The 16,535-nt window shown below is 40.7% G+C and overlaps 1 protein-coding gene across 1 annotated transcript in view; it reads left to right on the top strand.

The window, feature by feature from the left end:
• Positions 1–5,739: 5,739 nt before the first annotated feature.
• rgl1 (ral guanine nucleotide dissociation stimulator-like 1) overlaps positions 5,740–16,535 on the top strand; it is a 25,411-nt gene continuing 14,615 nt past the window's right edge. Inside the window, exon 1 of the mRNA XM_017407437.2 lies at positions 5,740–6,226. Coding sequence (XP_017262926.1) covers positions 6,059–6,226 — 168 coding nt within the window. The 5' untranslated portion in view covers positions 5,740–6,058. The remainder of the gene's footprint in view (positions 6,227–16,535) is intronic.

Here is a 16,535-nt window from a genome sequence, read left to right as displayed (position 1 = left end):
CAGATGAGGCAGTGCAGTTCTCTGTCATGCACTTGCTTGCATTTGGACACGGGATCCTCTGAGCAAACACCCTGAAACGTAGCTGTATCCACAAATAAACTGCATTTCTGTAAAACAGTTTGTGTCAGCCAGGAGTAAACTGAAGAAACAAAGACATTAAAGTCCGGACAAATGGGCTGTGTTTTGATTTTGCCGACTCATCTGTTTCTGGCACCTTGTTTATAGCTTGATTACGCTGCATCAGCATCTACATGGGTAGGTTTTGCACCCCATCACACTGAAAAAGCCTGTCTAATGTTACGGCACCGCTCGTTGATTCAAATGTCTCTGAAAGTCCAGTATTATCCTGCAGTAACATACAAAATTAGATGACAGCTGTGTTTTAGGTACTGCAGTTTATTTTGTTGCAAGCACACCAGCTTCATCTTTAAGTGTATTTATGAATCTATATTTGCTATAAGAGCAGCAGCTCTGATTCATTTTCCTGCTGTGTCCACTGACTCCACCTGATACTATCAGTAAAGTTTAAATATCTTTAATAAAACTGGACACAGTTCAGGATTTGATCATTTTTCTTGGGAGTCGTCTTGACTTTAGTTTGTTTTCCGTGGGATTATGTCGAAGTTTCCAGTGGGGGAAGCCTAAATTTGACATCTGGCTGCAGATGGTTTATCTTTCACGCCCTGAGATTCAGAAACCCGACGATACACACTCAAGCGTTTGTTTCTCTCTGTAGCACGTTTAACCAAATAAAACTTTAAAGTCCTGCTTCCTCCCAGAAAGCGTCTGTGTTTCTAGTTCATATATTTTCTCTAAACGTTATATTTAAAGCCTTTATTTCACCTGCTAAGCTCGTCTATGAACTTGGGCTGGATTGAAAGAAACAAGTGGACGAAAAAAGCAACAAAAATCAGAATCTAGATGGAAGAGTTGCTGTGACTTCAGAAGGACATCATCTGCTTACAGGGATTATTGAAGTGTTTGTAAAGCATCCCTTTGCTGTCAGAGAGTAACACACGAAGACAGACAAAACCCATCTTTGTTTTTGAAGACATTCAGAACAACTGCACTCACATGAAAAGACTTTTTATGGACATTAAATGTCAAATTTTGGTTTATTTTGCATATTTGTTTGATGCATTTGAAATGCAAAAAGCATGAAAAGGCAGGGTTGTTAGTCACGACAGAGAGCAGCTGGTGATCTTTCGGGTTTACTGACAAGATGGTGATTCTTAATAAAACAAACTGACATTGTTGCATAAGTGGGAGAAGTGACTCAATGGCGCTTTGCTCAAGACGCTGGTGACGAACGGCTCTGTTGTAACATCGTGTCCTTTGGCCCGTCAATGAACTCCCACTTATGCACAATTATGTATGAACGGAATACAAAAACAGACTTTATTTAAACATAATTTGGAAACATAAAGGAAAGGGAACGGGAGCAAAAAGGTTCTTGATACGTCCACGTTGCCACGAGCTCTTCAGTCGGCGGAGTAAAGGCCTAGTGTAATCATATTTATTGTGTGAATGCTGAGTCAGCATTTACACTATTGTTTTCCGGTTTTTGCATTCTAACTTCTCCATACTTTTTGCCATTTTAGCCATTCATATAACAAAAAGTTCATTCATGAGATGAGTACAATGGCTTCTGGTTTGTGTAACCCTTCATAGTTTTTAAAATATTTAACTTTATGCACAAATAAGTTCCCCACATAAATGCAAAGAAATATCTTCAATTCCTTCAAAAACATCTTTTTAGCCAGTTATTCTTTTGATACATTTATTGAACATTTTGATATTTTGCTGCATAAAGCTAGCATTTTGCAACCTTTAGCTCTTAGTTAGCCTTTTGTTACTTTTAGTTATTAGCTACCCTTGTGCTACCTTGGCTTTTAGCTGACGTTCTGCTTCTTTTAGCTTCACAACTCAGTTTCAGCTTCTTCAGCAAGCTTCAGCAGTCCCTGAGCACCCAGTATTTACTCTTCATGTATGCAGAAAATGCTATTTCTAGTTACAATTGTTGATGTTGTAACTTGGCACACGTTTCTCCTTTGTTTCTTTCTTTTCTTTTCTTTCTCTGACAGTAATCAGGAGAAAATTTGTTTTCTTCCTCTTATAATAAGTTACTGTTCAGTGTAAACAGTCCTTCTGCCATTAGGTGTGGGTTTGTGAGTGTGTGTGAGAGACAAAGGAAGAAATATCAACAGAAGGGAGGAGTCAATGGCAAGGCACAAAGTAAATTATAATATGAACAATAAATAAACTCAGCAGGTGATATTATTAGGCTTCATGACAATCTGTGGCAAGGACTGAAGAGGACATTTATACCAGTTCCTGTAAATTATTTCTGTTTTTGTTGAGTTTTGTTGTGAACCACCAGAGAGCAGTGCTGAGATGTCAAATACGGGAAAAGCTCAATTAATGAAAAATATGTTTCATTATATAATCTGAGACATTAAACTGAGATGTCCTATCATCATCGTATTTGTTTTCGGCTATTACTGACAAGTTTGAATTTTTTTCCCTTTTCTGCTGCACATATAATTGGCAAATGTACTTTATACTTTTTCATTCTTCTGCAGTTGCTGTAGTTTCTTCACAAATTGAAGAGATGTTTAAAAAAATACCTAATCGGCTTCTCCCTGAGTAACAAAACACTTGATTGTTGGTAGAATTAGAACTTCTTTAAATAGTATTTAAAGAAGAATTAAACATAATAGTGACGTGCTTATTTCCACAACGGTCTTTGTTTCTTACATAAGCTTCTCTTTACTCAGACACACGGCATTTATTACTGGATTCAGCTGAGACGTCCCCCTTTGTGAGCCACTGTTTGAGGCAGAAAGAGAGGGAAAGAAACAGAGATGTTGTTTGTCTTGAGCAGAGCGGAGGAAAGCCCGACTGTGTAATGTGTATAAAAGAGTGTGTGTGGAGAGCTTTGGCTTCCCAGCTGAGTAAACCGATGCTGACCACACTGAGACTGTGTCAACACACACACACACACACACACACATGTTGGCAGGGAAAATGACTAAGACAAGCTCGGGAACACAGAGAAGTCAAATCTGAGAAGTGTAGGTGGATGTGGAGGATAAGAGACTGAAAAGAAAGTAGACAGTTTCCTAATCTCACTGTTTCATTTTTAATGAAATCCGACTTGTTATCTGTCAGTTCGTTAAGGACCAGTGCACGGGGTTAGAGTGAAGTTAGAAGAGTTGGAGGTTTATCAAGAAATGAACAGGAAATGAGGAAGTTTTGTGTGTGTGCGTGTGAAGGGGGGGGGGGGGTAACAGATCCAGGATGCAGTTTCACTGGAAGTTCATCCAGACCACAAGAGGAAAAGGCAACATGTTTACTCACTCTTCCTGCCTGCCGTGTTCTTTTCCCCCTCCCAGCCCTCGCAGGCACACAGAGCCATGGACAAATGACTTTGCCTCCTCCGTCACACACTTCAGTCAAGCTCAAATTTATCTGGTTTGATTAGAGAGGCATTTTAATGTTTTATGTTTCCTCATCCCCAAGCCCCGTCCGTGAATCACCTCCTAAATATAAACACGGTTTAGGTCGAGCCTCGTTATATTTCTGAGTAATCAGTGTGCAAAGGAATGTTGTCACAGTGAAGGTGTGAGTCACGGCTGAGCTGAGGGAGCTCGATGTCGCCTTTGTGCCGGGAATTACATGTCAAACCTAAAAATGTATTGCACCTTTAATTTAAAAGGTGGCGTCTTTCACGTAACATCCAACATAATAAACCAGAGCAGTAGTTACGTACCATAAAAAGTCCTGAACTTTGACAGTGTTTTCCAAAAATGCTGGGTTTTTGAAATGCTTTACATAAAGATACTGAAAAGACAACATAAATAATATTGAATTAATAAGTTAGGACCAATATCTCCCCCCAAAAAACAACAAAAAATGTGACAAATGTGAGCCCTTAAACCCTTAAACTATTAAAATACCTGTACCAGTATCATCAAACATGCTTGTGGGGGAAAAACCTGACTGTCAAAAATAAAATAAAAAACATTCCTTTTTAAATTTCCAAACACTTAAACAGAATGCCCTTGTAAAAGTGTTTAAATTATGCATTTATTATAGTAAAATGTTGAAATGTTTAGTAAATCAGTGCATGAATCTGACATTTTACACAACATTTAAAGTTATAATTTAGAAACAGCTCTACTGAAGTTATTTCTAAATAATTCACAATAAACCTAACAACAAAATGGACATTGTTCCTGTTTACGTGTCCAGATTATTGAATGATTCAGTGGGATGTAAAAGTTATATATTCCCTTTAGTTTTATTGAACCTTATACTCGACACAAACTGTAGCTTAACTTCTTTGTTCCTTTGAGTTTAAGGCTACTAAAACAAGAGACTAAGGTTTAAAAAACATTCCGGAAAGCTGAAATAAATTGAGCTCAGCATTTCTAAATGAGATCCTTGCAGTAAATATTTGACTTTTTAGTCTATTCAAGCCAAACTATTATTGGAATGACCAACTCAGATATTTTCATCTGTGAAACTGACCTAAACACAACCCAAAATACTGAGAATTACAGGTTTATTTTAGTAACAACTGCTTTTTTAAAAAAAAAACAAAACAAACTGGCTCACAGCATGATTTTGGTGCCAAATCCATAAAAAGATTGATCAAATAATGTGGAATTAAACACACGTCTGAAACGCCACAAGGAGAAACAAAGACAAGGAGTTTTGCTCCACAATGTGTGTGTGTGTGTGTGTGTGTGTGTGTGTGTGATCAGCTACAGAGCAGAAACAAGAGTCAGTCATGTGTGAAACACAGAGAAGAGGATTATCTGGGACCAGGCAGAGCTCTGACTCTCTCTCATACACACACACACACACTAAAACACACCGTAGATTCAGTAGTTAATGTTGAACAAGGTGTTATGAAAGCTGCTTCCTACAGTTAGAAATTCAGCATAAAGTCAAACTTCGCATCCGGTTTTCTGTGGTGAATAAACAGCCACCAGAAAAACACTGACACCTGTCATCAAGCATCTGGTGAAGTTACTCCATAGACAAACTCTCTCTCACACACACACACACACACACTGGACTGAAATCAGCTAAACCTCAACCATGTCTCAGACTTTATCTTAAATCCAAACTAGGACCACAGAGAAGACATTAGCATTGTTCTTATGAAGTATCTAAAACACACACACACACCAGACGTGTGTTTTGTCTCCCTGCTCGTGAGTGTTGCACATTTCGGGTGGTTTAACCTTTGTGCCACAAAAAGCCTCCAAGCCTCCAAGCCGTGCTGCGGATCAGGGACTGAATTGCGACGTCATTTCACATTTAAACACCTGCACGTTTCAGGTAAAATACTTTCTGAAGCATCGCAAAACCTAAAAAGTGATCGGGAGAGTGATAAAATTGCAAATCATGTTTGAAATCTCTCCTTGAGAGTTTAATGTTTCTTTGAAAGGGAGCTGAAAACAAAAAAAACTGGGCCATCTATCTTTGAAAATAGTTGCCATTGTTAGTCATTCTTAGAAGTTTTCCCGCAACATCCTCCTCTCTATATCAGCTTTCCTGTCATTCTTTCCCTTCTCTTCACATTCAGACTCTCTTTGGTCAGCAGAAAGGTTGTTTTGTTTTTAATGAGGGGGTTGGGCCACCAAGTTATAACTCCTCCCCCTTCATGTGATGAATGTTAGAGGTGAGGAGAGACAATAGACTGATTAAAGAGGAGGAGGAGAGCTGCTGGTAGGCTAAGCTCTACGAGTGCTGAAAGAAAAAAAAAATCAAGAACAGAAGAAGGCAAAACAGAAACAGAAGTGGGAAGGAGATGAAAAAAAGAGGAAGAGAGAGGGCAGACAACTCAAGAGGACACTTGTCATTCACCCACAACAACACTGAATAAAATATCTGACAAGAAGCCAGTTTGCCCTCAGGAAAAACTTGCATCTTCATCACCAGCAAGACCAAAGCTTCTTTGTAAACCCTGCTGCTGAAGACGTCTCGTTCCACTCTGCCATCCAGACTGGAGTATGTCCTGCCATCCTTGTCATCCCTGCCGCTGATGCAGGTGGTCAGCATGATGTCCCAGTACCCTCTGACCAACTTCCTGTCTTCACCTGCGAGCGCCCACTGCCCCGACCTGGACTTCACCTTGCTGCTGGAGGGGGAGGGAGGTGTGACCCTGCAGAGGTACCAGCCTCGCTCCCCGGAGAGCAGCACACACCACTGGGTCAGTACAGCACGTGTCGCTCAAGGCAGAGTTATTGTGACTACTGAAATCTGTTTTCATTCCTCAGGGAAACACAGGTACTTCCAGCTTCCTTAAACAGTCTGGCAGATGTTGGCCCTGCGTGGCCTTCCTTTTTGGGTGTTTGGGATGTATGGGGGTGTTGCACTGTTGTCGGGCGTCTCGTGCCCAAGCTGCTCTGTGGCGGGTTTGACACAGAGGGGGGGGGGGATTTGTGAGAAAATGGGCTTGGAATTGTAAGCATTTAAAGATACGCAGCGAAGCTCGGTGATAGGAGTGGTGTTTGTGGCTCCTCCAAGGTCTGTTTGCTAGATGTGATTCAGAGAATGTGAAGGAGAGCAACGGGACGGGAAAAAATAGATTTGCTCTTGTGTGAACTTGCAAAAGGAAAGGCATTTGGCTAAATAAAAACTGTAAAATCAGGAACTTGTGGCCTCGCTGCTTGAACAAAGCTCCAAAAAGTCCATCTATTTTCCACAGCATGCACCAAAAAAAGAACAAAATCTTTGAGAAATCAGCCAGAGTTTAATTTGTTGTTTATCTCATGATTTGCTCGTTTTTTAATTTCCTCGTTTAAATTTAAAGCAATAAGTCAACACGTCACTAGGCAATAACTCAAACTGGACAATAAACATTGGGCAGAGGCTGAAAAACAGCTGACGTCTTATTAAAGCCAGTAACTCATACTCATTATAACTACTGCTTACTGGATTTACTGTTTATTCGTGTGTGGTGTGTGTGTGTGTAGTTATGTCCTGCTGACTGATCGGCGCTCACAGAAACGCCTTAACTCGAGTTATTTCAGCATCCTTTTAACATGACATTGATAAGTGTCAGCCAAATGAAGAAAACAATTTTAAAAATGCTGCTCGTTTTGTGTTATAATACATGCAATCCACTTTATTTGCTTCTGATTTATTAGGTGATTACACGCATGCCAATGAAGCTAAAATTATAATCTTTTGGTATGTTTTAATAGATTTTTTTGTAGATGCCACAACTGAAGCTTGCTTTGGGAATGTGGCTGCTGAAGCGTCCTTGAACAATACCTTACATGCAACAGAGGTGATAAATTACAGCAAAAAGGGGCAAAAAACATTAATTTAGTTATTTTTCTTTTCTAAACATTCATATTGTTAGAATCAACCAGAATCAGGATCCTCACTGATTTGATGCATCAAAGATTGTTCCAGAGCTCTACATATTGTGTAAAACTAACAATAAATGGTGTTTGAGGCTTCAGTGGTTAGTTCCACAAAGTCTGAAAAAGAGCAGAGATTGATGACTAGTTTAAAAAATGTGGGAGGGAGGATTTCTAGAGAAATGATCTCCAAATAAATGTGAATCCAGACATGAGCAACGAGCCGGACTGAGCAGTGAGTTGGGTTTGGATGCATAATCGTGTTGCTACAACATTCAAGTTATACACATCGTCACAAAAAGAACCAGTTATTGTAAACATGTGGAGCCTTCAGGTTCTTTATGGAAGAACAGTTCAGTTTCCGGAAAAATGAATTAGTCATTTTACATTTCCGGAAAACCGCAATTATGCAACATGCGTTTGTTCCCCAGCTAAGGAAGCTCTGGGTCTCTGCAGTCAGGTGACCGTTTGTTTGTGAGGATTGCAAAGTACCATCCATCCATCCATCCATCCATTGGTCCCCATGTTGTCCTGTTTTGGGTAACAGGGGGCTTGGGGCCTTATTGGGTCACTGTGGGGGAAGGGGGTCAGCAGTCCAACTGAGAACAATGGGCCATATATGTGCATAGATGAGTTAACAAAGAAAGTGAAAACAAAGAACAAACGCCAGAGTAAAACCGCAATATTCAAGGAGAGAGAAACGGCTTCTTAGATGAGCTGAACTTGGATCTTTTACATGACCCACCCTCTCCTCTCAGCAGCAGCAGACACAATGCTCATCTATGGTAACACAGAAATAAGATTCATTAGCTGAACTTGATTGGACACCACTTCTAATCAGTTGATGCTATTAGTTATGACACCATTCCTAATGCAGTCATCTCTGCTCTGGCCTACTCATGGGACAGTAAACCCCAGCTGTTGCCATGCGTCAAGACGGCGGGAAGGAGGGCACTAACGTCCAATACCTTTATTGTGTGCTAATGCTTAGCACACTAAAACAAAATAATTGTCTTTGGTGTGGTCTGTCTTGGTGGACTGTAACTTTCATGGACATGCGTGGATGCCCTCTGGTCCCACTGATCCCAACACTGAGCCACCGTGACATCTGGGAGCCACATGCTGGGTTATTGAACAAAATGACCATTCGACCTCATGCAGACCAAATATGGGACACCTGTGTCCTCTGAGTCTGCTGAACCTTCTCTCACTTTTTGACCAACGATCAGACACTCTGGCAACTGCCAGATAACACTATCTTTTCACTTGTAATGCCCAGACTTATATCGTGTTGTGCCCATTCTAGACATGCCAGCTTCTTCCATATCCATCACTGTTCTGTATGTGAACCAAATTGTGCTTGAATTATTTCTTTGACCCTGAGTGTGTCATTATCACACTCTTAAGAGCTCAAGCTAACTGTTTGGCATGAAAAGCTACATTTTGGGTAAACTGCAACAGGTTTTGACAAGAAAATTGTTCGGAAACAAACTGACAGTTTGATAATGCAGCATTGCTGAATCAGTACAGTGATGAATTAGCAGTAATAGCTTTTTTCTTTTTGAAGATAACATCCATTTCCATGAGATCACTTGTTGCAGTGTGGTGCTTGTATGTATGTTTTGAGTTTGGTCGGTCATCCTCCTCGCTGCCTATCTGACATCCTGTCCGAAGTGTCGCCCCATCTCACAGCCCGGTTTCCTCCAATTGTTCCAGGGGCTGACGAGAGTGAAGGTTAGCTTACAGAGCACTCTCTGAACTCTCAGATTACTTGCATAAGCTCTGGTCGTCTGAGGCTCATCCTTGTGACTGGTTTTTACAGCGTCGACCTATTATTGCCCTCTCAGCTGGAACAGAGCACGACAAGATGATTATATAGAGGGGTAAATACTTTCCGCAAAGTTAGGTAACGATGAACAGAGCTGTCAGTTTTGTAACAACACAACCGTCAAATGCTTTGGCTTTATGTTCAGCAGCATCTAAAACTATCCTCTTGTCAAAAAAATCTTGCAAGTTCATACAGTCTTGTGATAAGACGCACAAAAAAAGGAAAAATTCGAAGACAATTAGCTTCAGTCTGTGTTCTGTGCTGACAGTGGATTTAGCCTTTACAGGTGTCAGGTGTTTCACACCATCCTTTCAATTTACCTTTGACTACTTGTATGAGGTTATGAACTAACTGGAACTGATTTATTCTCTGTAATCTCCCCGTCGTGCTGTTATAGGCCACTTTAAGGTCCACAGTTCAGGTCAAAGACAAAGGCGGAGCGCCGAGGTGTCGTTTGTTGTCAGCAGCACACTGAGAACAAGGAGACAAGAAGCTCATTCACAGAAGTACAAGACAGACTGACGAGCAGGAAAACTTGCATGGAATTGGTTTTTAACAGAAACAGAAACAGTCTTGGCAATAAAATGCATGTTTTGAACATAAGGACTTGTGAAGAAATATAGATATGACTGTGTTTCCTGCAACCACAGCACAGACGTAAAGGACAACTAGGCACATCATTGAGTGTTTTCTTGGAACATAATACAGCTCTAAGTTCATTTTAAACTCTCTGATGTCCTTTTTATACCATCATGTCTCTCCTAATGATAGGACAATGTAATTAGGCTGTAGGCAGATCAATAAAAACTCCAATCAGAGAGAATATTAACTATCCCCACACACCCGTTCGGGTATAAAACCCAGCAGGGGAGTTCAATAACCTCAACTGGCCAGTCGTCAGAAACAGAAGTTACTTTAAGCACGAAAAAAAGGAGAAAAGAGAAAGGGGGGTGAATGGAGAATTTTGATGATGCTGAGTTTTCCTTTGAAAGAAATTCAGAAAGCTGAGTTAGCGCTCCTTCTTCCCCTTTCCTTGCCTTTTCGAACAGAGAACTTCACGTTTCTGATGCTTTGTGACGTCTCAGTGTTTCCACTTCGAATGTTTTGACTCCTCTTGCTTGTCATGAGTTTTGATGACTTGACTACGATTTCAACACACTTCATTCATCCAGCTGAGACTAGTTGCTGTTAACCTTTGACCTGAATGATATCTAGTTTACGTGACCAAGACAAACTGCTGCTTTTGAACGGCACAGTAAGAACTTCAGTCAGCTCTTTCTCGTGTCTCAGATATCCCTTTGCACAAAGTACGGTGCGTCTGTTCTGCCATCACTTTATTCAGTCAAACACTTCAGATGGTGTTTGCTGTCTTGTGTGACCCCCTGCTCGTCGAGTTGTCCGCTTGCCTGCAGCTCTGCAGGGGTTGTGATCTTGGACCTAATTAGTTCAGATAATAGGACTGCTGTGAAAAGTCAATACCGCGGGGATTGTTTGTGTCACCCACATGTCCATCACAGAGCCGCAACACCACCGAATCAGCTCGCTCAACTGGGGCAGAAACTCATCACACCATATGGCAGTGGAAGTGCACTCGATGGTGGCACGCGTGTGTGTGTTTCTTGTTTTATGGTTTAGCAGCTATGTGAGGAGATCTGTTTGGGTGGGAGGCTGTGAGGTAAGGTGTCTCCTCCCAAAATACACATACACACACACATGCACACACTTAATTCTCTTTTTCCCTCTCAGGCGGCACATGCAGCATTAGCCAGGACGCATGACTGGGATCAAGCTGGCATTGTGTTATGTGTGTGACTCTGTGTGTGTGTGTGTGTGTGTGTGTGTGTGTGTGTGTGTGAGGTCTTACTGGGCAAAGCTCTAGATAGCTGTTGTGCATTTTTGAATGTGAATGGTTGACCCTCGCCGTCCTTGTGTTGGCAGATTTTGCAGGTTTTGCTGCGTTAGGTTGTGTTAACCGTGTTTGTGCATTACAGCACAATCTGTGCCTTTTTTGTGCATCACTTGTGCAGTTTCGTTTCCCCCATGTGCTTTAAATTCAAGAAAACACAAACTGTGCTGAGATCTGCACCCAAATCTAACTAAGATCTAAAATAAACACCAGCTAAAATAGCACGTTGGTTAAAAAAAACAAACATGATTTTGCACATTCTGATGTGCAGAACTGGTGGGTGACTTTAGGTTTGATCCTTTTCAGTCTTTATTTTTGGGGGTTTTAGTGAGGCTGCAGTTTGTGTGTTGTTTTGTTGGGTGTGTGACAACTTTTGGGGTTGCGTGTATTTGCTGTGCAACAGATGGTCCAGCTCTCATTAGCTGACGAGGTCAGACAGACACTCGAGCCAGTTCAGACCGATTCATTCCAGGCTTAACGGGGCTTAGATCCAGAGGGCTTGAGGCCAAATGCGGGGGAGGGTGCTGGGACTTCTCACTGTTCTAAACGCAAACCCCCCCCCACCAAAAATCATCTCTTCAAGCAGAATTTTAGCATCAGACTTACATTTAAGCAAAGTTACACATCATTTTATATATAAACTGATGTATCCTATGGTGCTGTTAACCTGATGGTGATAATGAAACACCTGGACTTAACTTATTTCCTTTAAGACTGCTTAAATGTGTTGCACTGGGGAGGAGGAGGGGTGCCCCGTTTGCAGCCCTGGACTTTACTGGAAATGAATGATGTCACCCAAGCAGAGAGAGGGAGAGCGAGAAAGAGGGAGCTCAACAACAGCCAGGACAAAAGATCTGAGGGGAGCAGAGACATGAGAGACATAAGAGAGGAGGTAGAGTGGAAACAAAAGGTTTAATGAACAAAAGGTTCAGCTGACCGAAGATGAAACAAAAACTGAAAGAAAAGAGCTGAAAGAGGCTGTTTATTTCTATTAGAAATGATCTAAAATGCAGTTCCAGCAAATTCTGCTGCTCATTGTCTCATCTGCTGGTCCGCAGCATCAATAAGTATCATTAAAACGTGTGCTCTTCCCGAATGCATGACTAGCTGCTCTTAAATGGCCCATTAAAACTTTAATTGTCTTGTTTGTACGCTTTTATTGAGTTATAGCAGCTCATCATGACCCTCCACTATAAATCTAATGCTTTTTTTTGTTGTTTTCTCTTACTGGCCTGGTCTCACAAAAATCTCTGCTGACTCTGGATAAACACAGTGGTTTATGAACTCTGCCCTCTACTGGTAGGCATGCCGCACAAACACAAATCCATCAACCGCACATTAACATTAAGCCAGAGAGAAAAAGCTGAACGCATATGTATCCCTGTACAGACAGACTCAAAAACAAGAATCATTCAACAGGACAAAAGAAAAAGAAAAGAGAGAGACATCTGGTTTGGATCTGTCAGCAGAAAACATACTCTTGTTTAATAATTTTACAGAACTGGTTCCGGTCACTGACACTTTTGGCTTCGCTTTCCGGTCTGAAATGAGGAAATTAGTTCTTTTTTTCTTCTTGTCAACACCAGTCTGTCCAGTTGCGTCACACTTGACTTTCTGTCAATATGGATCTTCTCAGTTTCATGGTGAGCTGTGAACTTCCCTTCAGTCTTTCCCACTCATATCCGAGATAATGTCCTCTCAAGTTGATCTCAACAGTGCGGTACGTTTTCTCCGACTCATAACCTTCTTATCTTGTAAATAAACACGCAGACATCACGCATGCAACAAACAAAGATTCTCCAGGCATATGTTTAGGGTTTATTTCTAAGTCAGCATCTTCATGCATCTCATTTTTGTCAGCATCACCTGATTTCTGGTTACTCCAAGTGTCCTCTCCTTGCTTCTCACTTACTGGCCTGCTTTTATGACCTTGCTGCAGGCCTGCAGAAGGGCTCCCCAGCCAGTCAGGTATGAGGACAGCAGCCTCGCTGGAGTCAGAAGGCTGGAGGCAGGAAGCGGGAGATTTCCTGGAATGTGCATTTTTTTCCCCCACTGTGGTGCAATAACAGAGCTAGCAGCGCTCCTCCTGTTTTTATCCCCTTTCTGTTTGTGGCTCGCTGTTTTAAAACACAGATGAGAGCCCTTGACAGTCTCGACAAAGGTGTCCACCCTGGTGAAAGGCTTTCCTGAGTGTAACTACGTCACTAGACTTCCAGAGAAATGAAAGATGGGCCTGGGATACAATGGGTCACAATGCAGGATATGGTCGATATGCTTTTAAAATACATTGCCACAGTAAACTTTTACATCCAAGCTGCTGAGAGTGTGATGCGATGGAGTGTACTTACGTCATCAGGACATGGTGCTTGGATTACATTTTACATAAACAGAAACTTAAAAAGAGAAAATTATAATGGGAATATAATAGTTTGTATTTTTACAGTTAATACTTTATTGGAAGAAGTGTTTCAATGTTTGGCTCAAAAGAAAATTATAAAACAGAGTTTCAAAATGGCAGTTTACACCACCATCTCTTTGCATTACATGTTTAATCTGGCAGCTATGGTATGATGTCCGTCCCAGGAGTCCTCCAGGCTGCACCAGCTACAGCTAGCTGCTGCTGCTTCTATTTGCGCATGAATAATCAGAGAATTCTTTGCAAAAAAACAAACAAAAACAAAGCACGTTTTAAGAAAGTGATGGCAGTGTAAAGGTCTATGAAACACTGTTTGTATGAACCGCTATTAAAGTTTTGAGATTGGAGTTGTTTTAAGATGACAGTAACTTTAGTCTTAGTTCAGATCAAACCACTGTTAACTCATCAAACCAGTCAGAATCAAAGTGTTTCTCCAAACTGAAGCTGTTCAAAGAGCTATCTACAACAGATGAGATATTGTTTGTTCATAACCTTTCCACAGAACTCCACTTCAAAAGGGCAAAAATATCCCTTTAAGCAGCAATGCAAAAACACTATCAGACTGACAGGTTTTGAATTTTTGTTGCTAGTTTAGTAAAACAATAACAATAATAATAAAAAAGATAAAATAAATAAATCCAAAAAGGCAAAATTGCACTGGAGCACTCAGTTAAACTCACAGGAAAATGTTGGTATTGTGTGCAGGAGTTTGTTTCTTGAGAGTTAAGGTAAAATTAGGAAAAGGCGGCAATAAAATGCACTGAACTTAAGGAGCATATTTTATAAAACTTTCGATCAAAAATATTTAAAAGAAAAGCATCATTTAATGTGTGCAATACATTTAAACTGAGGTCAATATGCTAAATAAATACATTTACACTGGTGACAAAAGCTGAAAAATGAATGGCTCAGAATTGAAAAGCAGTGCTACATGTTAAAGCCATTAGTTCACTCAGCTGCTCAGACTCTCACTGAAGAAGAGAGATGTCTACACTCATATAGTTATCCATCAGACAGAACCACGGTCGTCACATTTGTCCCAGGTTTTTGTTTTCTTGGATACGTGACATCAGCCCCTCCCTGTGAGACCGACACTCCGATCCCCTCGAGACTCAGCTGGAGTTCTTGTGAGGTCGAGACCTTCCCACTGCCCCTCTGGGCTTCCCAGAGTCCTTCAGACCCATGTGGACGCCGAGGCAAGTTGTCCTGGGAACTGGAAAGCAGCCAGATATGCAGCACGAAGAAAAACTGACACTGGACGACTCCTCACAAGGAGAATGGGGAGGCTGTGCAGTAATCCCTGAACTCTCGGTGCCCTCTTTGGGAGCAGCGATGGGCACTCTGTGTGTGCGAGTGAATTCTGATTGATTGTGTGACGGCCGGTGACGCTGGGTGTGACGTTTCAGTCGTGTGCTGAACTCAGAGAGGCCGTAGAAGTGACTACTGTATATCAAACGTGGGAAGACCGACCCCGGTGACAAAACAGCATCCTAACATCCTCCACCTGACAGCCCTTGTGACTCTGAATCAGGAGTTGCTACTTGCTCAGATTTCTTTTATGCATTTCGGATACAAAAAGACCCCTCACAGAGTCGACGCTCGATTCACATTTTCCCCGTTTATTCACACAAGTGGGCTGTTTGAATACATGTGGAGACACATTCACAGTGGAACAGTGCTGCTCATTCTGACACAGAAAACCCATTCTCCTCTCCTGCCTCTAATAATACACAATGCTGGTGACGACATCCACGGCTTTCCTTGTATTGTCCCACACTGGGAGCATAGGGCCACAGCTGTTTGGTATAAAAGAGGCCGATAATAATCTATATGTAAGGAAAATCTGCTTGACAAATAGCTTTTTTTTAGTAGATTGACTGTCTGGTTGACATTTCTGACTTGATTTATTGTTGTTCCTCTCATAGCTGGTACTATTTTCAGTGAAAAGCACCAAAAATTGATTGTGCATTCAGCTCAAAACAGACAGGGTATCAGTATGAATTCTTGCAAAGGAGTGTGGCAGAATAAAGTCAGAAGAAAGCTTTATGTTCTAAATAATTTCAGCTGTTAGTTTGCCAAATTTAATACAACTAAAACCAAATGTATCCAAGTTAAAGCCATGCAATGAAACAATCTGCTCCTGCAGTTTTAATCATAATCAGGATGGAAAGCATTACATTCAGCAACTCTCTTAAAAATATGAATACATTTGGAGGTAATGTAAGCTTAAAACTTATAAGTCCAAAGTTGAATTGTACTGATTGTGACTGAAGTTTACTTATTTTAGAAAAAAATAGAGATTTTATTTGTTATTTCTTGTATTATTTAATCAAATCTGAGCTGTTGTCAGGCTCTGTCTCACATTGTTTCAGGTTTAAGTTCTTAATTAAACCCATCAATATTTATGTGTATAATATTAAACTGTGAAGCATTCTGTTTTCTGAAATAACTTTTATTACGACTACAGATTAAACAACACAGAAAAGTTTAATAAGAACAACAAAAACATAAACATAAGGCCTGCTTTTTATGAAACATAAAAGCATTTCTTGTTTAAAACGAATAGTAGCAGGTGTTTTTCTTTAAGTCGTATTATTTTCTCTGGGTTTTGAGGAAACATGTTGACGTTTTTTAGTGAATTTGACGAGTTGCGCAAACAGAAATCACAACTCTACGTATGAGTGCGCACATTGTTGTCAGTATGTTGAAAGTCTGAACAGAAAGAGACGAAAAAAAGAGGAGGAGGAGGAGTTTAAAGAGGGCTGTTGTGAGTGAGAGGAGGAGGAGGAGTTCAGTCATTCAGTGGAAGAAGAAAAAGGCTGCTGACAGAGGCGCAGGATCTGGACTTTCCACAGAACCATTGGATCCAAGCGTGAAGAAGCCGAATACTTTTATCTAGTTTTTTCTTTCTTTTTTTATTAATTATATATATATATATATATATATATATATATATATATATATATATATATATATATATATATATATATATATATATAT

The sequence above is a fragment of the Kryptolebias marmoratus genome, linkage group LG24 (genome assembly GCF_001649575.2).
Source record: "Kryptolebias marmoratus isolate JLee-2015 linkage group LG24, ASM164957v2, whole genome shotgun sequence".
Classification (NCBI taxonomy): Eukaryota; Metazoa; Chordata; class Actinopteri; order Cyprinodontiformes; family Rivulidae; genus Kryptolebias; species Kryptolebias marmoratus.
The sequence above is the reverse complement of the archived record's forward strand: the minus strand, read 5'-3'. Positions and strand labels throughout refer to the sequence as shown.